At 42.8% G+C, this 25,953-nt stretch overlaps 1 protein-coding gene across 1 annotated transcript in view; it reads left to right on the top strand.

Annotated features, from left to right (window-relative positions):
* CREB3L2 (cAMP responsive element binding protein 3 like 2) overlaps window positions 1–25,953 on the top strand; it is a gene marked incomplete at both ends in the record, with an annotated part of 108,230 nt that overhangs the window by 54,640 nt on the left and 27,637 nt on the right. Inside the window, one exon of the mRNA XM_081102301.1 lies at window positions 14,301–14,517. Coding sequence (XP_080958427.1) covers window positions 14,301–14,517 — 217 coding nt within the window. The remainder of the gene's footprint in view (window positions 1–14,300; window positions 14,518–25,953) is intronic.

Raw genomic sequence — 25,953 nt, 5'->3', positions numbered from 1 at the left:
CCACTGACAGTTACCTGGCTTATTGGAGAAAGGCCCCAGGTGACATGGGTCCTAATTGCTGTCAATGTGGAGGACAAATGAGAGAGGTGATTTCTGTCCATTTAATATTGAAAGCTTCAGGGGAAAATGGGGTGTAATTGTCCTGGGAAACCTGTCTTTAAGCCTGCATCTGCCCATGGATTATTATTACGTATCTGTGGGTTGTTGTTTTTTTAAATAATCAGGAGTGAAAAATAGAATATCCATCATCTGGGCAGAAAATGTCTCTATTCAGCAATCCTCACGTTCTTTGTTCTCTGGGGACTATGTAAACCAGATCTCACTTAATTTGATTAAATGGAGTCTGTTTTGTTTTTGTTTTTGTTTTTTAAACAAGTGCTTTCCCCCCCATTATAAACCTGTAGGTTTTTATTGTAGAAAATATTGCTAAGAAGAATAAAAAAACACATCTGTTACACTTTGCAGAAGTACTGTACTATAAACTTCTTTGCCAGATATCCCTCTATAAATTTCTACATAATAGCATTTGTAGACAGTTCTTTACTTAATAATTGAAAATATAGGGAATTCAGTTTTTGTAATATATTTTCACTTTGATATAGATTGTGAAAATTTTATTGTGATGTCTATTGTGAACATTGATTAACAAATAGCTTTCTACAATAACATTTTTTTTAAAATTTTTTATTGATTAAGGTATTACAAATGTGTCTTTATCCCCCCAATGTCCCCTCATACAATAACATTTTAAATAGCTACTTGCTTAGGAATACTGTAATGTATTGAGATTATCTTATATGGGCTATTTTAAGTTTCAGATAGATAAACGACAGCTATCAAGTCAGGGTTATCCACCTTCGATCAGTAAACTTTTCTCAGTGGTCATGATCCTGTTGTTTTCACCCACTGCTCACTTCGTTTGTCTCCATCTGTCCGGTGCTGTAATGTCGTTGGTGCAGTGTTTGCTGCTTGCACAGGCAAAACTTGTGCTTTCTGTTTACTTTTCCCCTGGTCTGTTCCCAAGGCTACGTGTAGAGTTTTTAAATACCACTTTTGTGAGCTAGAAGCCCTAACAAACAAACCACTTTGTTGAGACTGGAGTATTAGCACTGGCACAATTTACTAATTTTACGGCGCGCTACAGACTTCACGAGTCAGCGAGGTGGTCCAGCTGCCCCTTCGTTTTCCACACAGACTCTGTGTACGGCTTTGTGAGTTGCTGTTTTTCTTTCCCTTTCCCTTCTAAATGGGCTGCTGGTGGCAAAAATCTGTTTAAACAAAGGTGAGGAAAGGATCACTTTATTACAAGCCCAGAACGTTAAAAGTTAGTTAGAGGTTTAACCTATTAGAAACCCAAGCTTTGCAAATGTTGAAAGTATTAGGATTAATGGGGAAAGGGGCACCCAGATATTGGTGGATTTGGGGCAGTGGAGGGGATATAATTCAGTGACTCAGGTGGTCACCAAGAGAATTTTTTGACCGTGTGGTATTTCTCATGAATAATGAAAACAGACCCATGGAAAGAACCTGAGTTAACATATAGATTCCTCACGATCCAGCCGAGTCTACATATTGAAAGCTAGCTTCATTTGCTTTTAGAAACATATGGTAGCATTTTTGTTTGTCAGCAGGATGCAGGGGGGGCGGGGGGGTGGGGGGGACTACAAGCATTTAGTGCATAGGACCCTGGAATGGGCAGGACAATCCCAATCAATGAAGAAGCTTTTTGTCTACAATGATAATCTTTTTACCTCAACCAACATGGTCTGCTTGAGACCTTTTAACGGCTTTAGAACTGTTGTTTTCTCCTAAAGAATGAAGCAGAAAGCATGAAACTATGGCCAGAAATTTTTCTGGGCTTTCCTAGAATTGTCTAGTCCCCTCTCTCTCCTCCATTTCTTCTGGAGATTCTATGTAGCTAAGGCTAGAAGGATTTGGGTCCATGTAAGGGGGTGCAGATCATGGGAAAACCCAAAACACTTTTTAAGTCTGATATTTCTCTCCATCTATACTTGGCCTGCAAAATTGAGTCTTCTCCCTCTCCCCATAAAATCCTGTCAGGTTGTTTGTCTCATAGACCAGCTGTTCAAAGGCAGAAACCAGCCAGTACTATCCAGCTGTTAGCTCAGCCATCCTTAGGGGAATTAGTTCTTTGCCAGAAGAGCCTCAGAAAAGGCTAGAGAGGGAGTTTCAGGGAACATTGACTCAGGCTTAAGATTTGTTTTCAGGCTATTTTATTCCCTTAGGCTTCCAACATAATAACTGGTCTCAGATTGTCAGAGCTGTAGTGGCCTTGGGAGGAGACCAACTGGTCCTACTCTTATATTTTATACTAGAGGCCCAATGCACGAAATTCATACAAGGGGCTTGGCCCTCGCAGCCCCAGCTTCATCCAGAAGGTCGTCTGGAAGGTCGTCCAGAAAGACATTTGGAAGGTCGTTCGGCTGTCCAGTCTAATTAACATATTATGCTTTTATTATTATAGATTCTAAGGAGAGAGACTCGGGTTCCATGACTTGCCCAAGGTCACAGAGCCAAGTGTGAAAGAGTTGGGTCCTAACCCAAACCTTTTCATTCCAAATAGAGCATTCTTTCTACTACAATAGCAGCTGCCCTGTTGACCTCTTATGTATTAATGAAGCTTTGCTGACTTCCTTACCAAAACATTCCCCACCCACACCAAGGCATTGCATCATTATCACCTTCAAACCGTATGTCCTTTCTGAGACCATTGGCTTCATGGGTAACTGAAAAGAATCTTTTATGACCAGAAGGCAAATGCTGCATATTTATGATGCAATAAGCAGTTATCCACAATGTCTAATCATGAAAAAAAGTAGAAGCATTGCTCTAAGTTGATTTTTTTGGGGGAAAAATGCTCAATTAAGCTGTTTGGTAACGAGTTTTAACAGGTGGTGTTTACACCTGTTTCTCAGAGGGACTGAAGAATAGTTTCAGTTTGCTTTTTTGTGTGACAGCTCTGAGATCACCAGGTTCTATTTATGGTCTTTTGCAGAAAGAGAAGATTATGGCCTCTTTTTTCACCTTTCTTAGACATTCTCCAACTCTTCCAAGTTCAAATGAAGAGGAAGAGCAGGGATGTAGCTAGATGACAGGGACTCTCTGGTGGCAAAAACACCAAGAGATATACCTTTTGGAGCACCTGGGCTCCACTTCCAGAGCAAGACTTGAGAACCTGAAAATGTTCATCAGTTGGGAAAAATTTGCCCGGCTGCTGCTTAGTCCGGGTCAGGATCCTTGAGCATGTCCAGGACATTCTCTCACAACCAAACTGCTCAATTTTTCTTCCTTTCTGCTGGTGCTGTCATGAACTCTCAATTGCCTGTTGGGTGATGATCTCATTCTTCTCACCTTGGGTTTTCTGGGCTTTTTTTTTTTTTGGTCAAGGGTGCCGCCAAAGTGGAAAATTGGTAATCCAGTTTGGCTGTGACCAGTTATCTTATAAAAGTTTGAGTGAGAGGTTTTCATACAAATTATTATTGCTGGTCAAAACGAAAGGGCACCGAGAAACATATGGATATGATGGTGGTGTTGGTGATCTGTGGAGGACTTGCATGGAATAGGAGAGGTGTCTTGAGACTGGAGATATGGGCCTGGTTTTCAAAAGGGGAAAAGGGAGATTTATCAATTATGAATTGATGAACTGAACATTGAGCCCTTTGGTAAGCAAGTGGGCAAACTAGAATCTAGCTTGAGGTCACTAAGGATAAAAGGTATTTAATGAGCCTCATTTTCCTGTGTAGTGTTAATAGGCTGATGGGTCAGAGAAATGCTGAATAATTTGTCCCAGTTTCAGCTAGGCATGTAGTAATAACAACAGTAAAACAGCTAAGATTTATTCCACTCTTAGCGAAAGGAGTTGTTTTAAGTGAAGAGAGATCATATTCATTTTATCTTTACCACAGTTTTGAAAGGCAGATTGTATTTTCCCTAATTTCAGACGGAGTGGAGAGTGTGAGTGATTTGCCACAGTTACTGCTAACAGTTACAGAGCTGACCCAGAACATAAATCTTCTGACTCATGAATCCAGTGCATAAAACACTCCTTCGGGTGGTTCGGGTCCTCTGGTGTGTTGGAGCAGGCCAGTGTTCCGGAGGGGTGGGGCGTGCCTGTGAGACCTGACAGAGCAAAAGTCTAGGTGGCTGTAAGCCAGAACCTGCGGGGCGTACGGCATCGGGTTTTGCAACCTGTGGGATCCCTGTTGCTCTTATCTAGGGGTGAAAGGGTGCCGCCTGGCAGTGAGTAACTCCCTGTTAATTTAAACAACAAGCAGACAGAGCCTGGCCGGTGTGAAGCACTCTCCCTTTTCCCTGGAAGATGAGGTTATCTCAGTAATAATGATGACACAGCTGGCTCTTAAATAAAGGAAGGGTTTTGAGGGAGTATGCCGTTTTTTTGTTCCTGAAAACTTTATGGCTCCTATAACTTTATTTATTTATTTGTTATACCTGACATCTTGCGCATCGGGCCTTGACTCGGAGATAGGACTGTTGTACATTGCAGAACATACGTCCTATTCAGAGAGTTCCCTGGAGGAAATCCTCCGTGTGGTGACCTTTATGTTTCATCACCATCTTTCTCGTTACAGAATCTGCAGTGTAAAGAGGTTAACCCTCAGCTCTTTGATTTCATGGACTGCCCTGGACGTTGGCTTTCTCAAATTAGAATGACCGGCTAGGCCCAGATGATGGCCGACGTTTCTTCACGTTTCACCAGTCTGTGGTTGGGAGCCTGTTATTGTAATCAGAAGTATAATCAGAAGTTTTTTTTTCAGAATGGCAAAATACCCCGTTTCAGTTATTTTAGGGTACAAAGACGACCTTAGCTCATGCCTTCCTTGAAAGATATGAGGGAATGCCCTCATTGTCTCCTGGGTGCTTCTCCCTTAATCTCATGGCTGATTTGTTTGCATGACACAAAACAAGGAATTTTTTACAATATCAAGTGTTAAGCTAAGAAGAACTGCTATAGACCATTCGGAATTAGATTGCATTTGGAGAAAGTGTATTGTTACCTATTTATGATGAAAAATTATGTAATTTAAAGGGAATTAGTATTGATGCATTTCCTGTGAACAAAATATCCTATGTAAAAATTCCTATTGACGTAAATAAATTAGGGGTGACTCTTTTATGACAAATATACCCTACCATGGATTTATAGTAGGGGTTCCTTTAAATAAGCATCCCCCAATGCCATTATAATTTGATCAGCCTATTTCACATACTTCTTTTACAAAGAAAGGTGCATCTGGATACACCAAAGTATGTATGTTTTGAAATAGGGCTCTTTAAAAAATAATTTCTGCTACTGCTTGTGAAATTTCAGTAAACCAAGTATCACTTAAAAAACAAAACAGAAAACCCTCCAAATCTCTTGTGCAGCAGAGTTCCCAGCTTCTGCCCCAAATGTCTTTATTTAGAGAAATATGTAATGCACCTATGTTTTGGTACTAGAAACAAATTAGGTCTCCTTGAAATTTTACTGTAATTGGGTTTGACTTTGAGCCATTTTTTTTCTTGTGGTTTTGACAAAGCCACCATTTCCCTCCTGGTGGGCATCTGGCCATTTTCTGTGTGTAAGTGTGCAGGGCACATGCACGCAGGGCACATGTAAGGTGGAAGAACCCCTCCAGTCTAAGCTGCCCTCTCCTTGAAGGGAGACCTCATTCCTTTCTCCTCCCTCTTTCCTCCTCTTCCTTCTCCCTCCCTCCTCCCTCCTCCCTCTTTCCTCCTCCCTCCTCCCTCCTCCCTCCTCCCTCCTGCCTAATACAGACAAGCTGTTTTTTGCTGGAGGGAAACCTTGGTTTCTAAAGTGAACTTGAGGCTGCCCTCTGAATTATTTCTCTGCATTTCTTTGTGGCTTTAGGGGTGGCCAGCTTGTCCCCACCACATCCCCTCCCTCCATGACTCCAGTCTCTGGAGTGCTCTGTGCTCTGGGCAAGGCTCCTCGTTGCGATTTTTCACTAAAAACCCTTCTTCCCTTCTGCCTGAGAGCAAAGCATCAGCCAGAGGCCAGCAGCCAAGGCAGCCGTTTCCAGGCAGCGGGCCTAGAGAATGGGGTCTTTGTGGGGCACAGACAGCGGAGCCTGGCGGGCCTAGGGCCCCCACTCTTGCAGGGGGTCCCCTGGCTCTGCTTTCTGAACCCCTCACCTCCTGCCCTCAGCCTGCTTCACTGCTGGGCAGAGTAGCAGGGGACAAAGCTAAAACCCCCAAGAAGCAGCCAGAGGGCGTTCCCCCTGCTTTTCCAAAGTTGGAAAGCTTTCCCATGTTCTATTGCTTGCAACATTTCAGAAAATTATAGGGTGTTGGAGCTGAATGGCTTGTTAGCAGTGACCTATCACTATTTGTGTGTTACTGCTGTTCCCTCTGCAGGGAGTATTTAACCAGGGATCCATGGAATCCTCCTCTGCCGACCATGGGCAGGCTTCAGGGAGTGGGTGAGCCACCTGGAAGCCAGCCCGTGTTTGTGTGTAGTGCCTGTGGGTATATTTTGGGCGGGAACCTTTCTTTAGATATTCAAAAGGGTCCACACATTTAAGAAAAAAGGTGAGAAACTACTGATCAAGTCTAAAGTATACACTATCGAGAGAGAGAGAGAGAGAGAGGGAGAGAGAGAGAGAGAGAGAGAGAGTTTTAGAGACAAGGAAACTGAGTCCAGAAGAGTGGAGTGACAGCCGGTGAAGTGCAGGACCTGGATTCGCTCTCCAGTCCTTGCTCTGGTCCAGCACTCTTCAGTTCGCTCCAGCACAAAAGATGCCTGTGGGCCCGCCCTGGGAGGGCAAAATGGCTTTGAACATGCTCTCTGAGCACGGTGGTCCATAGGGGAACAGGACATCCCTTTCCGGTAACTCATAGAGCACGGTGCCTTGCTCGGAGCAGCTGCTCACTCTATGTGTTGAGTGAGCGGACCTCAGGAGCAGGAGGAGGAAGAGAGCTTAGTAACTTCATGCAACCAGCTGTTCGAGCTCAGGAATTATGAATCCTTCATTTTCCTCCTACTTTATTTCCCTGCCTTACCCCAATGGCCTGTGTTCTTGGGCCAACTGTTTGCAGCAGGCGGCGGCCCAGAACATAAACCACTCTTTCCTTGCAAGCTCCTCTGACAGCTAGTTAATGAGCTTCAAGCACAAGTGTAAATGCTTCAGTCATGGCGGTTTGTTATGAAGGAACTGATGTGAGGTTGCAATGTCTCCTACCCATTTACCTGATTTGTAGATTTGGCTATACACTGTAAACAACCGATAGCACTTATTTATCACTGTTGGGAGGCCGAGGCTCTAATTCGGATTTGTTTTCTGTTTGGCTGGGATGTTGTAGAATGCTAATGGAAACGAGATAGTTAGTTGATGAGCGCACACCATCTATGATCTGTGCCAGGCTCAGATGGGGTGGGGAAAATGTTGACATCTGGGTTATAGTTTATAAGGCCTGACGACAAAAGATTTTAGTTGGCTATGAAAGGAACATCAAGGAAAAATAAAAACATCAAATTAAGTAACTCTTCTTTGAAGGGCTGGAGTGGGTCAGGGAAGTAAAAGATCAATTAAACTGTGTCTGTTTAGGACAGTGGTTCTCAACCTTCCTAAAACCGCGACCCTTTAATACAGTTCCTCATCTTGTGGTGACCCCCAATTTCATTGTTACAAATTGAACATAATTAAAGCATAGTGATTAATCACAAAAACAATATGTAATTATATATGTGTTTTCCGATGGTCTTAGGCGACCCCTGTGAAAGGGTCGTTTGACCCCCAAAGGGGTCGAGACCCACAGGTTGAGAACCACTGGTCTAGGATGACTGAAAAGAAATAGATTTGTTTTGTCTTAGTTTCCTGATGGGTAGAGAGGAAAATGAAAGGATGTTCTAGAAAAACAGTGTGCAGGTAGAAAATGCCAACATTTCATTGCTTTAATTGTGATAGTGTTTTGTGTTTTTAAAGATTTTTTTTAAATGATTGCTGTGTCAGTGAAGTGCTAAATGCATTACATTTTATTTAATTTAATCCTCACAGCAGGAAGCTGGTGCTATTGTTATCCTCACTATACAGGGGGGATTATCTGAGGTTTTGAGAACTGAAGGCGCTTATGCAGGTCTGCACAGGGCTGTCTGGTTCCACAACTGTATTGTTACAATGTCATAAGAAACTCCATTAGGGTTGTAATGACAGTATCATGTATTTATTCTAAGGGAGACAAGACTTTGCAGGATATTTGGGGCCAGGTTGAAGGGTGTTATATGTTGGGTATTTTGTAATTGGGAGACAAGACCTCGACACAGATTCTTTTTTTCTTTACATTTTATTTTTTGTTAATCCTCACCCAAGGATATTTTTCCGTTGATTTATAGAAAGAGTGGAAGGGAGAGGGAAAGAGAGAGAGAAACATTGATGTTAGAGAAACACATCAATTTGTCACCTCCTTCGCGCACCCGACCAGGGTCTGGGCCAGAGAGGAGCCTGCAACCAAGGTTATGTGCCCTTGACCGGAATCGAACCCAGGACCCTTTGGTCTGCAGGCAGATGCTCTATCTACTGAGCAAAACTGGCTAGGGCTCGACATAGCTTCTTAAAGGAAGTTGCCAAACATCTTCCCCGAGGTGGGGGAGGAACATTCATGTCATGAGGCAGGGGTTTAACCCTGTCAGGAGGTTTCTTCCAACCTGGAGATTCTGTACCGTTACTTTGAACCCTTTGGCAGACCCATGCACTAGGGGCAAGGAAATATTTCCATCCTTCTTGCCGATGTTCCATGGAAGTGATACCAGGAGCCTCTCCATCTAACACCCCTCTGGCGTGTTTCTACACTTTGAATGTGGACGACTTTGTGTGGATGAGTGAGTGGATGGGCTGTCAATAAGTCTGGCTTCTTCTTTTCTTTTCTTTTTCTTTTTTTTGTTAATCCTCACCTGAGGATGTTTTTTCCATTGATTTTCAGAGAGAGTGGAAAGGAGGAGGGAGGGAGGGAGAGATAGAGATATCAAAGTGAGAGAGACAGAGACACATCAATTGGTTGCCTCCTGCATGTGCCCCAACTGGGGTTGGGGATCGAACCTGCAATCCAGGTAAGTGCCCTTGACCGGAACTGAACCTGTGACCCTTCAGTGCATGGGCAGATGTTCTAACCACGTAGCAACACTGGCCATGGCTTTTTTTTTTTTTTAACTCTAGTGTCCACTGTGCGTCAGCTTTAGAACTTGTGTTAAATGAAGCAGCATGCTGTGGCAGACAGCGCATGGGCTTTGGCATCGGCTAGACTTGGGGTGGAACCTCAATTCGGCCTTTTACAGCTGTGCAACCCCAACCCCGGGCAATGTGCCTATCTACTCTGAGCCCCAGTTTCCCCATATATAAATGGGACATGTCTGCCTTATAGGAAAGTACCTAGCTCAGTGGTTCTCAACCTTCTGGCCCTTTAAATACAGTTCCTCATGTTGTGACCCAACCATAAAATTATTTTCGTTGCTACTTCATCACTGTAATGTTGCTACTGTTATGAATTGGAATGTAAATATCTGATATGCAAGGTGGTCTTAGGCCACCCCTGTGAAAGGGTCTTCGACCACCAAAGGGGTCGCGACCCACAGGTTGAGAACCGCTGACCTAGCTCATTTTCTGAAAGTCTAACATGTTCAAGCACTTAGTTCATCAGGTGAGTCCAGCACCTGATTCTATCAAAATCATCAAAGACTAGCATCATGGTTTATACTTGTTAGAACATCTCCATGCATTTGGATTGTGAAGCTCAAATACTTCTTTCTTAGAGAAACAATGTGAAAAAGTTCAGTCAATCTGAAATAAGTGGACTGTTGTTCAAGGTCTGTCTTTTAAAAAGATATATATTTTTATTGATTTCAGAAAGGAAGGGAGAGGGAGAGATAGAAATGTCAATGCTGAGAGAGAATCATCGATCAGCCGCCTCCTGCACGCCCCCCACTGGGGATCAAGACTGCAACCCAGGCATGTGCCCTTGACCAGAATGGGACCCATGACCCTTCAGTCCACAGGCCGACACTCTATCCACTGAGCCAAACCAGCTAGGGCCAAGGTCTGTCTCTTAATAGTAGGTGACTGAGATCTTGGACAATGGGATTGTTGTGAGCATTAATGAGTGGGAAAGCTAAGAAATTAAAGTGAGCATTAGATTCACTGGTGGTGGTGCCTTAATATAGATGCCTCTGGCCAACTAAGTCAACCCCTAAAACTTGTAAACCCTTAAAACTTGACTGTTAGGCAGAATGGTGAAATACTATTGTGGCCATGTTCTTGAAAGAGCAACTAAAATTGCTTAGCCCTTGGGTTCACATGAGTAATCCTTTGCTAACATGTGTTCACTTGACTCCTTTCTCTGGTGTTTGGGCTCCAAGACCATCTGCCCCTGTCTCACTGGCTGACATTAAGGATGGGCCAGTTCTGGCCTGCCCTGAACCAGCAGTGGGATGCTGACCTATCTGCTGAGCCCTGGAGCCCGCAGCGGTCAAGGAGACCCAGCTGAGGCTGGTGGCTGGGCCCAGTCACCGCATCTGGCTGGGACAAGTTTGGCATATCTTTCCCAACACCACTGTCTCCCTGGGAACTACTCAGTCCTCACCATTCTGCTAAGTTCCTTGGTGTGCAGGGTGGTTAAGCACAGCTGGTCCCTTCTTCTGAGGAGGTTCTTTAACAGGAGAGCTTATCAGAATGCATTTGATAACAACTCCGAGTTCTTCAGGATTGATCATCATTTAGGGCTAAATTGTTTGGTAAGATGATAATTACTACAAAATCTAAAGTAGGGGATTCAGGGATGGTTGGCAGTTTGGGAAGGTTTATTATTGGTTATCCAGGGATGTTCATGGAAACATTCATTAGTGCTGTGCCAGGGAAAGAAAATAGTGTCAGCAGAGTAGCCCAACCTGGCAACTTCCATGGGAAAGCGCAGCCACCAAAGGGAGCCTTGCCTCAGGACAGAGTGGATTCCAGAGGTGCGGCAGGGCCAGCACATCCGGCCAGAGTCGACCTTGCAACTCAGGGGACAGAACTGTGTGGTTTGGAAATGCCGGGACTGCGAGTCCCACTCTTGCTTTTGCATTTTACATCCTACGATTTATTTCTCTTTCGTTACCTTTACTTTGGTCTTGGAAGGATCTCCATCAGGCATTTGCAGAGTATTTACCATCAGGCCACCCGTAAGTTTGTCTTTGGGGAGCTGTTTAGGGAATCAGAACAGGTTATCCTGGAGTCAAGGAAACCTGGGTTCTGACCTGAGCCTGAAGCTGTTCTGCTCCTCGCTACAGCCTAGCAGCATCCCGGGGGCTTCTTAGAAATGCAGACCCTCAGGCCCACTAGACTTGCGAGTCTGCATCTATGTCTTAAGCTCCCTGGCGATTCATAGCACATAACGTTGGTGGGCTCAGGGAAGGCATGGGCTTTTTCTATCTTCTTATTTGTTGTTTTGTATCCCCAGTGTCTATTTAAAGTCTAGCATGTGTAGCTGCTAAATACATGACTCTTCCTTTGACTTGGGCACATCTGAACTTCTAGGGACTTTGTAAACTTCTAGGGACTTCACTGTAAAGTGGGGTGGGGAGGGGAGTGGGGAGTGGAGGTGGGGCCGACCTTCAGTGGTTCAGAAACTGAAGTGAGCATTAGAATCACTGGTGGTGGTGCCTTTGGCCAACTAAGTCAAAATCTCTGAAGGTGGGTCACAGGATTGGTACTTTTAAAAATTTTCCCTTCGTATTCAAGAATGTTTATTTAGTATCATATAGAATAATAAAATCTTTACATACTCCTCAAGAAGAAATGGGTAGATAGAATGGAATATAATTCAGAGGTTTAAATGAATGAAATAGAACTACATGTATAAACATGAATAAATCTAAAAAAAACTTTTTGGAGAAATAAAGTTGCAGAAAGATGTGTGAAGTACGGTACTACTTCCTAAAGTTTAAAAAGTTCATATATGCACAATGGAAACATACACACAGTAAAAGTGTGGATGGGAATGATAAACACCAAGGTTCGGGTAGTAGTTAACTTTGAGAGGGAAGAAGACGATTGAGTGGGAGTTTTATAGTCCTTCATATTTTATTTCTTTAAAAAAAGAGTGAAGAAAAAAGGTTGCAGCAGCAAACATGAAAAAAATAAGATTTTTTTTTTCCCAAAGGAATGAATAACTGATTATTTGTGGCACTATTCTCTATAATTCTTCCAATGTTTAACATATTTCATTATAAAATGACTAAAAATTGTTCTGGTAATTGTGATGTAAACAGTTGGCATCTGGGAATTCTTCCCTTTGATATTCTGAAAGGTCCTTAGGACGTCAGTTTTAATTTTAAAAATATTTTTATTGAGGTTTTTTTTATTAGAGAAGGGAGAGGGAAAGAGAGAGAGAAATATTGATATGAGAGAGAAACATCAAGAGAGACACATTGATCGGTTGCCTCCCGTACAAACCCGACCAGGGATCGAACCCACAACCTAGGTATGTTCCCTGATGGGGAACTGAACCAGTGACCTTTTGGTGCATGGGACAATGCTCAACCAACTGAGCCACACCAGCCAGAGCAGGACCTTTCAGTTTTAAATGTGTTTGTACGCAGAGAACTCTCTCCCAACCATGCTGTCTTGTTCTCATAGGTGACTGATGCTGATTAGGACGCGCCGGTCTTGCATTCTGTCCTGATGGGATGCAGCCATTTCTCATGTCTGTGGTGTTGGTGAAAGCCACCGATCTACCTCTGCTTTAGGGATCCAGCCTACAAGGGCCTCCTCTGTGTGGTCGTCTTTTCTCCTTTATTACAAGAGAAGTTCTGCCCTAATCTTAGAGCTCTCACCTTAGAGCCACCTCCTGCATCCGTTCCCCAAGTTATATTCCTTTTCAGAACACCTTCACTGACACTCCAGTTCAGTGGTAGGACTTATCCATGTCAATCCTAAGAGATTTCATTGCCCACCCAAATATCACCATTTGCAATCAGTTCTCTTATTGCTGTTTCTGCTTTGGTAACTTCTTTTCTATACCAGAAACGTCCCTAACGTTTAATCAATAAGGATGACATGTTAGTCTGTCCTCTGGATAAGTTAAGAAGGAAGAAATGGCTCCAACAGCTATTGTCAGAATGGACTTTTAAATTGAATTAACTCATCATTATTTTTAATATACTCTGTAGCAGTGGTTCTAAACCAAGAATGACACCCCTCCTGGCTCCGGGACATTTGGCAGTGTCTGGAGACATTTTTCATTTCAAGACTAGGGGGTGCTATTCGCATCAAGTGGCTAGAGGCCAGGGAGGCTGCTAAACCTCCTATAATGCACAGCACAACCCCACTCCCTTAATAAAGAATTATCCAGTCCAAAATGCCAATGGCGCCAAGGTTGTAGGATCCTGCTCTACAAATCCTCCTGCCACGAGCATCCCCTGTCAGTGAGGGAGAGTGGATGGGGCTGCAGCTTCTTCCCGGTGAGACAGTGGAACAAGGGATGTAGATCCCTGTGAATATACGTATGGATTATTCCTCTGTCATCTTCATGATAGGGTGGGGGCTAGGGAGTTGGTGGTGTTGGAAATGGGGGATAAAAAGAGATTAAGGAAAAACTAGAGAGGAACAAAGCCCAGGTGGTGGGGAGAAGGGAGGGGAGCTGCCTTTGATGCCTTTGAACTTGGCACTTTGCTATAAATGACAAGATAGCTATTTTAAAATTTTCCCAATGCAGATGGTGGTAGGGAGTTACAGTGATGGCCCCTGTGAGTCATGCTGACACTCTCTTGCAGTGTGACTTTGCCATTCCTTCATTGAGCGGTGGAATCTATTTTCCTACCCCCTGAATCTGGGCTGGCCGTGTCACTTGCCTTGACCAAAAGAATGTGGAGGGAGGGATGATCTGTGACTTCTGAGGTCATTCAGCTTCGTTTTGCTCCCTCTTGGAACATTTCTACCACCATGTGAGCAATTTCAGCCTGAGGAGGCCTCTTTGAGTAAAAGGCCCAGGCGTCCACTGTCCTGGTCCAGCTCAGCGCCAGCCAACCTTCTAGCTCACTGTGGTTCTATCGCAGAACCAGAAGAAATCAGCTCACCCACCCAGTCGACTCACCAAGTGGTGAGAAATAATAAACTCTGGTATTTTAAGCCCCTGAACTTTGGGGTAGTATGCTGTGCAGCCATTGATAACTGGACATTGTATCTCAGTGATTTCATTTAAAGCTCTGGATGATATATTTGCTTTCAAATTCGTGTGTAAATATCAGATCATGGTACCAAGAAACTGAGTTCTTCCTGCTTTGTTTCTTACAGCACTTCTCAGAACTCCTGGATGAGTTTTCCCAGAACGTCTTGGGTCAGCTGCTGAATGACCCTTTCCTGTCAGAGAAGAGTGTGTCGATGGAGGTGGAGCCATCCCCAACCTCCCCAGCCCCTCTCATCCAGGCCGAGCACAGCTATTCTCTGAGTGAGGAGCCGCGGGCCCAGTCACCGTTCACCCACGTTACCAACAGTGACAGCTTCAATGATGGTAAACTCAGGGCAGGGACCTTGGCACCTTTGACTCGGAGCAACTTGAGGGTGTGGAGTGTGGGCTATAATACTGTCAGCACCCACGGTAGCCACGTCTTACTCTGTGTGCAGCTTTGTGCTTGGGTTGTGGGGAAATGCAGAGAGACACAGGGCACATTTCTGTACCCCAGCCTGTGTACTCTGGGAACGTGCTCAAACTGGATGATAGTAATTGCTTTCTGTGATCCTGTGGATTGGGCAGCAAAGCATCCTTTTACAAACCAGGATGGCCCATCTGGTTGATAATTCCATTGTTTCAAGAGTCCAAGTTCTTTTTTTTTCTTATTGTCTAAAGTTTTACATATGTCTCATTTTCCCCACACTTGACTCCCCGCTCCTCCCCCCAAGCCATTCCCACCCCAGGCAAGCCCCCACCACCCCAGTGTCTGTGTGCATTAGTTTTGCTAATATGCATGCATACAAGTCCTTTGGTTGTTCTCTAACCCGCCCCCTCTCCCCCTTCCCTTGCCATTGTCTCTGGATCTATTCTTGTTCATCAAATTATGTTGATCATTATGTCCCACATATGAGTGAGATCATGTGATATCTTTTTCCGACTGGCTTATTTCACTCAGCATAATGCTCTATGTCATTTTTTTTTATAATAAAAAGTTTTTATGAGTACTCTTCTTCATAGGAGCTTCTTGGGCAAACTGTTTGTCCACTTCCAGCATGTTCTGTTGAGCCTCATGTATATGAGATCTTGGAGATCATTCCTAGACTTTCTTGATGGTGACCCTTTCATGTCCATCATCAATGCCATTGGGATGGTATTTGTTGAAGGTCTAATTTTTCTGGTCTCATAGATAATAAGAAGACCATTACTCTATAGGCCTTTAATTAGTACATGCCTTATCTTCCAGACTCTTTAAGGCAGTGGTTCTCAACCTTCCTAATGCTGCGACCCTTTAATACAGTTCCTCATGTTGTGGTGACCCCCAACCATAAAATTATTTTCGTTGCTACTTCATAACTGTAATTTTGCTACTGTTAGGAATCGTAATGTAAATATCTGATATGCAGGATGTATTTTCATTGTTACAAATTGAACATAATTAAAGCATAGTGATTAATCACAAAACAATATGTAATTATATATGTGTTTTCCGATGGTCTTCAGCGGCCCCTGTGAAAGGGTCGTTCGACCCCCAAAGGGGTCGCGACCCACAGGTTGAGAACCGCTGTTCTAAGGTATATCTATATACCTTTTATAATTAATTTTCTATGTTTTGTTTTCTCAGAAATATAGCCAGCTATTTCAGTACCTTGAGTAAGTTTTAAAAATTGTATTCTCTAATCCTACTTCAGCATATACCCTCTTTTCACGGGAGGATGGTGTGGAGGGGAATGCTTACTAATGCCACCTCCTCTGGCTTGACCTTGACCTGGGGTTCCTCCCCTCCTTATACCACTGAACATATGGCAGAATCTTTGGAAAGTGACTCCCTACAGAACAAGTTCCCCCATGCTTCCCTTTGGTTAAAGGCAAATACCTGTATCTGCTTCTTCAAATAGGGGGTTACCTTTGTGGCGAAATCCTTCCTCCAGCAGGGATTCCGAGATCCACCACTGGCCTCTACAAGAACTGACTTTGGGGCAGTAGAACATGATTTCTTGGGATAGAGAATGCTGTAGGTTTTTTCTTATTCATCTCAGATACGTTCTTCCTTTGACTAGAGGCGTACTGATCAGCAGTCTAGGAAATTTGACTTTATATCCTCAGGGAAGGGAATGCCCCAAATCTGTGAGTAGATTCTTTCTTGGCTGGACCCTGCTGGAACCTTGACTATGTGCTCAGATTTTTCCTGAAAAGAGGTTAGGTGCATGATGACTTAACCCTTCTCTGTAGTTGTCTACTTTCAGGAGAATGGGGTGAGGGGAAGTCTCTTGCGAAGAGGGGGAGGAAGAAATAGAACTAAAATAATTTGAGGATGTGGAGTTGTGGTGAGGGTAAAATGAGCTGATGTATTTAAAGAACTTAGGACAATGCCCACCACATAGCATTTCAATTAATCAATATTTTCCTTCCTTTCTCTCCTCTTTCTTCTTCTGTTGTAGAGTTGCTGTAATTGTTGTTCTTTCTTCTTTTTTCTTCTTTCCCTCCTGCTTCTGCTTCTTTTTCTTCTCCTCTTTTTCCTCCCTTTCTCCTGCTCTCTCTCTTTCTCCTCCCTCAGTTCTTACTAAATCACTTTCAGGAGTGACCTGAATTCAGACTCCGGAATGTGGTCTCTGTTGTGACTGAATACTCCTCATTTGTATCACTACATGGAGGAGAATTATAGGGAGTCAACCTTCTCCTGGGTTTCAGCTTATATAAATTCATGCAATGCTTGCCTTCATTTTAATGTTTTAAGAATGAACTTTAGCATTAGATGAAAGGTACGAATGTCCTTTAGATTTGTTCCCATCCTGAGGTTCTGTGTGGGTGTGGCTTCTGTGTAACATTCGTGCCCGCCGCTGCTCGTGGTTTCTCCCCATACTTGCTTTTCTGCTTTGCCTGTTATTTCTACAATTTTTTTTTGTTACCTCTGTTTCAAGCCCTACTTCCTTTGTGGAAGTCATTTCCATGACCTCTTGTATTAGTTATCTATTGCTGTGTAATAAACCTCCCAAAATTAATGACTGAAACAATAATTTTCATTTATTACCTCTCATGATTTCTGTGGATTTTAGAATTCAGGAGTGGCTCACTTAGGTGGTTCTCATTCAGGATCACCCATGAGTTTGAAACTAGATGTTGGCCAAGGCTACAGCCATCTACAGAGTTCTCCAGGTTGAGAAGGTCTACTTCCAAGGAGGCTCACTCACGTAGCTGGCAGTTTGATGCTGGTGAATTGGGTCTTCTACCTGGGCTCCTTGAGAGTCATCACAGCATGACAGCTGGCTTCCCAAAGAATGAGGGATGCACTGGTAGTATCGTGGGGAGCACAGCTACTTTCCAAAGAGTGAGGAATCCGAGAGACCAAGGCTGGAACTGAGATACGTTTTCTGACCTAGCCCTGGAGTGTTTTATTAATGCTTTATGATTCATTTTTAAATTTCATTCCAAAGTTATTTATTGAGTATCTATCTTGTGCTTAACCTGCCAGGGATTTTTCTAAGCATTACTGAGTAAAGGAGTACATATAATTTACTAATATAAAGATCTATGCTCCATAGAATTTACATTCTATGATGTGAGGTGAGGAATAGAAAATAAGAAAAATTAAAAGTAAAATATACAGTCTATTAGATGATGATCAGTGATATACAGAAAAATAATTTGGGGGTGTGTATGTCTTAGTCCATTCAAGCTGCTGTAACAAAATACCACGGACTGGGTGCCTATAAACAATAGAAATTTATTTCTCACTGTTCTGGAGGCTGGAGGTCTGAGATCAGGGTTTCCGGAGGGTCGGTGAGGGCCCTCTTCTGGTTGCAGACTTCAAATTCTATTCTCTCTCGGCAGAAGGAGCTACAGAGCTCTGTGGGCCTCTTTCTTAAGGCGCTAATCTCATTATGACCCTCACGACCTAAGCAGCTCCCAAAGGCCCCACTTCCTACTACCATCACCTTGGTGGTTATGATTTCAATATATTAATTTTGAGGGATACAAACATTCAAATTATGGCAGGGGTGTGTTGAAATTTTAAATAGGATAATTGGGGAAGGTCTTTCTTTGAAGGTAACATTTGAGCAAAGATCAGCAGGACATACAGGAAAGAACTAAATATATAGCTCAGGGAAAGGCCTCCAGGCAAAGGAAATAGCAAGTACAATACTTACTGTATATTGTATTCATATAATTAACATCTGTGTAATTAGCCATTCTGCAGCCCTTGCCATTCTGGAATATGCAGATTAGAGATGACCTAAACCAGCCGTTCTCAACCTGTGGGTCGCGAGCCCTTTAGGGGTCGAACAACCCTTTCACAGGGGTCGCCTAAGACCATCGGAAAACACATATATAATTACATATTGTTTTTTTGATTAATCACTATGCTTTAATTATGTTCAATTTTTAACAATGAAATTGGGGGTCACCGCAACATGAGGAACTGTATTAAAGGGTCACGGCATTAGGAAGGTTGAGAACCACTGAACGATCTAGCGAACTAACTGTTCCCTTCAAGTCTACATGCTGGTTGAACATCCACTGTGTGTCAGGTACCAACCTAGACTCTTATGGGATGCAATAGTAACATTTAGATCTTCCCTCTGTGTATCTCAGAGCCTCACGGAGATGCCAGGCACCCACATACTTGATCCGACAGTTGTGAATAATGTCCCAGGAGGAAATGAAGCTGTGAAAATTGAGAGGAGAGAGCACATTGAAGGTCACAGGAAAAATTGCCTAAATGAGGCAGAATTTATTTGGGCCTTGAAGTGTTAAGTAGAATTAAAACCCTGGCGATGGTAAAAGATTCCTGGTGAAATGAATGAAAATAAGCAGATTTCCAAAAGTTCAGGGTCCCTTTCTTTTCCGTGATAACACTGTTGTTATTATTATTCTGTGGCTGTATCACAAGCTTTAATGCAGTGAAGGGTTTGGAGAATATAATTTAAATATTTTTTTTTTATTTTTCAGTTACAGTTGATATACAATACTATATGAGTTTCAGGTGGCCTATCTCTTTGTTTTTAAATTCTAATCAATATCAATGCAAGGTAATGGGACTCATGGGTGCCACCTATGCGAACAGCTCAGTGGGAGGAGAAATAATCAGTCCATCTTTTCCAGGAAGCCTATCTAATCATTAGGCCAAAGCACACATCCTGCAGTTCCACCAATTGGCCCCTTGTTCTATTTATAGATCCAGTGTTGCAATAGGTTGTGCTAGTACTTTGCTGAGAACCGGTACAGCATGTCAGATATATTTTGTACAGTTTCTGACCCCCCAGTTCATCTTCATTATTTGCCACTTTCCCTCTGAGTAAAACCTACCTTCCTATGCCAGCAAAAGCACTTTTATTAGTAGGGGATAATGACCATGGGAAGGAACCATTTGGGTGTGTGAGTCAGGCAGTGGGCGTGAATGGATGGGGAACTTGCTCAGGGCAGCTTTGTCTAGGTCTTAGCTTCAGTTGTTTTTCTGAGTTTTGTGGATGGCCAAATTTTTGGGAACCGAATTATTTTATTCATTTGAACCCATTCTACATCCCCCTTAAGGGAGGAGCAGTCCACAACGATCCCTCTTGATCCAAGTGCTCTGTCAGGCAGATCACTTACCTGTTGGAGGAAGAGGATGGATCATTAGGCAACACTTAAAAACTGCTGTTCCCACTAAAGTTCACATTCTTCACCTCTTGCATTGGGAAAACAGCTTAAGCAAAACTAGAAGTTCTTGTTTTTAGTGATGATAGTATGTATTTCATCACAACTGGGAAAGCCTGTGAATCAGATCATCTTGTCCAATTTTATTTAGATGAAACGCAATCTATATATATAAAAGCCTAATTTGCAAAGTGCCCCCTTAGCAGTTCGACCCACCGGGAGTTTGAGCGCTCGCTATGATGTGCGCTGACCACCAGGGGGTGGCGTGGAACAAATGAAGGCCCTGGCCAGTGAAAGGGCGAGGACTACGCCCTCCACCTTGCCCCAGGGTAAGGGCTACGCCCTCCACCTTACCCCAGGGTAAGAGCTACGTCCTCCACCTTGCCCCAGGGTAAGGGCTATGCCCTTCATCTTAACTTGGCCATGTGCTCAGCAAGCTTCTTCCCGGAAGATAGTCAAGGGAAGTGCACGCCATCACTATGACCACATCCTGTGTAATGAGACACCGACTAGTGCCTGGCCAATCGGCAGGGCCCACAGTCCTTTCTCCTCCCCTTACCCCAACCCCCTATAAAACCTCTCTCCGCACAGAGTTCTCTCTCTCGGCCACTGGAGCTTACCGTTGCATCGGTGAGTGTGGCAGGGGAGCCAAACCTAGGTTTGAAATGAATGACTCTTTGCTTTTGCATCGGACTCGCTGGCTCCCTGTGGGTTCTTGGGAATCATGAAATCTGGGCACAACAGCCAGCAGCAGCCAGGGACCCTACTCGTGCATGAATTTCATGCACTGGGCCTCTAGTTCTTTTATAATTGCTTCTAAACCTGAAGCAAAGTGATAAGATAAAGTTTGAGTAGAGACTCCAAGTTGATTAGAATTTTCCTCTTTCTTTTTCTCCTTCTTCTTCCTCTTTCCCCTCTGTCTTTCTCCCACTCTAGCCATTCTTTCTTTCCTTTCTTCCTTCATTGTTCTTTCTCTGCTAACTCTCCCTTCTTCCTCTCCCTCCCTCCTTGAACCCCAAGCCAATTATACAGGGCATTATGTATATGAGATATTCATACCCTACTATCCCATCATGGACACCAGATGGACTGTAGACCCCTAAAATAGTCTACAAAATTTTGGGCTATCAACATGTGTCAGTTTTTCTGTTGAGAACATATTATAACTTTATTTTTAGATCTCAAAAAAGTCTGTGAACAAACAAACAAAAAAAGCTGGGTAACACTGGTCTAAGATTACATAGGAGTCATCTGTCTTCAGCGCTAAATTTGTAGACTTTTCTGAAACACTCGAGCTAAAGAACTTCATGTGGTTCAGCAACCACAGGAGCCAGTCCTAGGAATGTCGGCTCGGCCTTCAAAAGTACCAGAAAGACGCCCTACATCCAGCCCAATCCTTTTTCCCTGTGATTATGGCTGTTAACCAGATGCTAGGCAGGGTTTTCTGTTTGGGGGTAAAAAAGGAAGTTATAAAGAGATAAGCAGAAACATCCAAGTACAATGTAAAATGTCTGTGGCTATGTCTATGCTTTGCTTGAGGAATACAAGCTTATATTCGAATGACCCAGTCTTGCGTCTCACCACGAGTTACTCTATCTTACTCATGTTTCGTTGTAATTAAATCGGGAGGCTAGGTATTCATTTGCTTTGCTCCTTAATTGCAGTCTTCTTTCTAAGGAGAAAAGTTAGTAGTGCTGGACTAAGGCTGTTTGGAGAGAACTAGACATGGTCCCTGTCCTCCCAGATGATACAAGAACAAAGTTAGAAAATATATGAAAAATCAACAGACTCAGCATAACATATACTAATACAGAAGTGGTCCAGTACAGTATCTGTACCATGCACACGTCAAGGTAACTTTATTTGGGGTGGGATAAGGGACTGTAACTGTGGCTATTTCAGGTCTAGAGAGGTGGGATCAGGGACATAAATAATAACCATCTTCCTTCTGATCGAGCTAGTCAGGTTTCTAGCAGGGGCTATGGGTGGTGGGGTAGGCTGGTGTAGTATAGATAAACTAAACTTATGGAGCTGTTTTCACATGTGGGAATGCAAACAGACTACTGTGCGCTTCAGATGAGCAATGCTGCTGGTATGAGGTAGCCTGGGGGAAACGGGACCGCCTGCTGGAGGCAGTGGTGACTCAGTGTTGGTTGGGCAACAAGGCCTTAGGAAAGTGGGATGGAGGTTTTGGGAGACTAGAAAAGAATGTCTCTTAGCTGGTGAAGGCAGAGCAAGGGAAGCGTACATGGCTGTAGTAATGCCAGGGAAAATGGGAAGGTGCATAGTATGCGTGACAAAGAAAACAGTGGGTTTTGAAATGTTTAAATGAAACCCAGGGCAGAATGTGCACACGATAGAGTCTGCTGAGGACGGGGTAGAGGTGAGTCATAATGACGTAGGTTTCCAGTCTGCAGCGTTGGAGATGCTTGATGTTGAAATGTCCCAAGGAAGTGGGACCCGAGGGACAGTTACAGAGGAGTGATGAAGAGCTGTGTCTTCATCGTGTTTAGTTTGGGCCACTGACAAGAGCATTAGTCTGAGCCATCTTAATTAGAGGGGGTAGATTCGCGCGCGGGGGGTTGGGGGTGGGTGGGGGAGATGTGCAGGTCCTTTGCTTAGAGAGTACTGGGTCCTCTGACATGGATGGGCTGAAGAAAGAACCTGTTGGGTTGAATAGCCCAGGCTTGTGATATATGCTCTTTGGTTATCCATCACCATTTGGCATTGCCTTTTATTTCCTTTTTCCAACAGGTAAAAGGATAATAATGCTTTTCCTTTAAAAACAAAAAAAAGCGAAATGACTTCTTTGTCTGCCTAGTCATTGCAATGCTAGACTAGTATAAGAAAGCAATGTTTTCATCTATCTAGCAATTAAAATTATGAGTGAGAATCATAACTTCAGAAAGAAAAAAAAGTTTATTGCTAAATAAATCTTTGAAGTCAATCCTCTGCCCCACAGATATTTAATTCATACTCTAACCACTGTATCCTGCAGAAGGACCTGAGGTGCTAAAAGCAGAGCATTGTCAGAATATAGCGGTTCATCTCCAGAGTTAAATTGCCTGGATTTGAATCTGGGCTCTGCCTCTTACGAATGGTGGGATCTTGGGCAAGTTGCTTAACTCTTGTGCCTCGCTTTTCTAATCTTTAAAATGGGAATAATAACTTACCTCATACTGTTGTTGTAGAGATTAATAATTAATAGTTAATAACATGTATTAAGTAAGCATTTAGAAGAGTGACTGGCAATTAGTAAGCATTAAATAAATGTTAGATATCATTATTATTATTTATGTAAATTGCTGCATAATTAAAAACATAATTTACCAACTGGCCATGATATGAATGACTGGAGTAAGGCAAGGAGGCACTGTATACCCAAGCAAGAAAGAACAGTGAGGGAGGTATCTGAGAGAAATTACTAGTATACTGGATAGTTATCTAATATAGCGATTTCCAACCGGTCTGCCACGAGACTTTTTAAAACATGCAGTACTCGACTATTTAGTCAGGGGCACTGACCTCTTTTCCCTTAGATTGTCAAATCAAAAATGACAGCAGCCAACACAATAGCTGTCCGGTGTGAATAACTAAAAATTATACCTATATTTTTTGTCAGATCAGCAAAAAAATATGTTTTGTTATGCTGCAGAATTTTAGTAATTTGTTTATGTGTGCCATGAGAGGGAAAAGGTTGACAATCGTTGGTCTAATACATGGAAACATTTAGAATGGGGCCGGGCATAGCGAGCACTCAGAATGTTTTAGCTATTAATGGGTTATCTTAACCTGGAGTTTTTCACCTTGTGGAGATTAGATTAGAAATCTACATAAACTAAGGTAAGCAGCATCAAAAGAACCAATATTTCACCTTTTGTAATGGCTAATGATGGGCTCAAGATCACATTAGTGGAAGAATAATCACTCTTGGTTACAGCTGTATTTAACCATTGACATCTTCCTGAAAAGCAGTATACTAGAGTGGCCAGAGCACAGGCTGTGCATGTGGTTTGCCTTAGTGTGAATCCAGGTCTGCCATGTACCCGCTGCATAACTTTGGGTGAGTTATTTAATCTCTTCGTTGTCTGTAAAGTGGGGGTAGCAGTAGCACCTGCTTTACACCGCTACTCTTAGGATCGAATGAATTAAAATATGTAAAGCACTTAGGACAATATTTAGCACCTAGTCAATACTCACAGTGAAGTGTTTACTATTTTTACCCTGTCCTGCCACTCATGGCTGAAGGTTATTTCAGTGTTAAGTCACCCAGGGAGGGCGCTACGGGCAGACAGGCCTCTAACTTCCATTTGAACGTGTAGTTGGCTGTAGTTTCGTATGATTCCGACATATCCCACTGAAGTCTTGCCCTGTTCCAGCCTCTAGAACCCAGCCTTACCATTTTTCCTTGAAGAGATTTTTACGTCAAAAACTGATCAAGATTTGCTAACTCCTTTGAAAAATTTCAAAGAGCAAACAGTTATCAAATGCTGAGGCTTATTTGTTTAATTTATAAAAAGTTTCTTTTCACTTTAGATATGTTATGTAATTAGCAAATGGATATATCTTATAAGTGGTACTTGCCACATGTGATTTCTCTTTTTTAGAACACACACACACACACACACACACACACTGTACGTATACACATATGTATATGCACGCACATGTATATACACGTATATACACATAATAACATACATATATAGTATAACATTTATACATATACGATGTGCTCCTAATTTAGAGTTGCATCTTTTCTTTCCCTCTTCCCAGGAATCAGTATCTATCCAATGCAATTATTTATGCAGAACACATGGAAATGATTGAGGACCTGCATTTTGGTGTTGCCTCCACATTGGCTTAGATTTCACGTCTTCTTCGGCTCCTTTACTCACCTTGCTGTGTGAATGCCCCTGGCGTCCACCCCCATGGCTCACGCTGCTCCATTTTGTCCTTGGTTGTGGAGGACTTGCTCATCATCATGTGACAGTGGCTTGTTTTTATTCTCTTGCTGATAGCTGAGTGGTGATACTGAGGAAATGTGCCAGTGAGTCCGACCTCTGACAGGAAGCTGTTTAAATGAAATCAGAGGATAGGCAGGGGTTCTTCTTACTCCCCACTGTGTGCACTACTGACCTTATTGGGTGATATTCTCCTTCTGCAATGAAACTTAAAAGGCGTGTAAACACAGTTTAGAGGAAACATTTTTAACTCAATATCTGAGCTTCAAGCTTTAGAAATTAGAGGGTGTAGCATATGTGTTGACACTTGCTTTTGTAGTTTAGCCAATCACCCAAACGTCTAAGGATAATTTCAGTTCTAAGCCATGGTGGTCTTGCCGATCTTTTTTGCCAATAAAATAAAAATACGAAAATAAGGGCGGGTGGAAAATTATAATACATGTTCTACTCATTCCCTTTTACTCTATCCTTTGTTAACCTCATACCTCATGGGTTACATTTGTCATGTTGTTTTCTATGATTTGATATTTATTTCCACTGAGGGACAGAGTACAAGCCAACACCCAGTAGTTCAGAATGAAAGCCCTTTTCTCCAATTCCAACTGCCACTGGAATGCTGAGGGATTTAGATGAGGCATACTTATTTAATTTACAATAAGTTTGTTTTCACCAGGTTTTTTACTGGCTGATTTTCTTCTCATTTATTCTGTGACATAACTGGTAGGCCTAATGAGTCCGTCGAAAAATATGAGTTGATATGGTTCACAATTGATGGTTTAGAGGAATGATTATGGAAATGAGGTATAGTTATTTGGTTGCAATAGGTTCAGATGAAATGATTTAATTTCTTGAATATATATTCAATTATATTCTATCAGCCAGCTATGTTACTTCATAATAAAATATGCAAAACTTATTAGCTTTAACGGCAATCATTTATTATTACAGCTCACATGTCTGAGCCTTGGCTGGAGGCTGGCTGATTTGGTCGGGGCTAAAGGGGAGGGGCAGCTGAGTGATTTTGCTGGATGCACTCACATGTCTAACGCCAGCTGAGAGTTGGCTAATTTTAGCCAGGCTTATTTGGGGGTAACTCTCTTTTGTGTGTCTGTCATCCTCCTGGGATCAATAGATTGTTCTGACACATCCTTCTCATATGATGACAAAAGTATAAGTG

Source organism: Myotis nattereri, assembly GCF_964212035.1.
Source record: "Myotis nattereri genome assembly, chromosome: 11".
In the NCBI taxonomy this organism is placed as follows: domain Eukaryota; kingdom Metazoa; phylum Chordata; class Mammalia; order Chiroptera; family Vespertilionidae; genus Myotis; species Myotis nattereri.
Note: the sequence above shows the minus strand (reverse complement) of the source record. Positions and strands in the feature narration are given on the sequence as shown.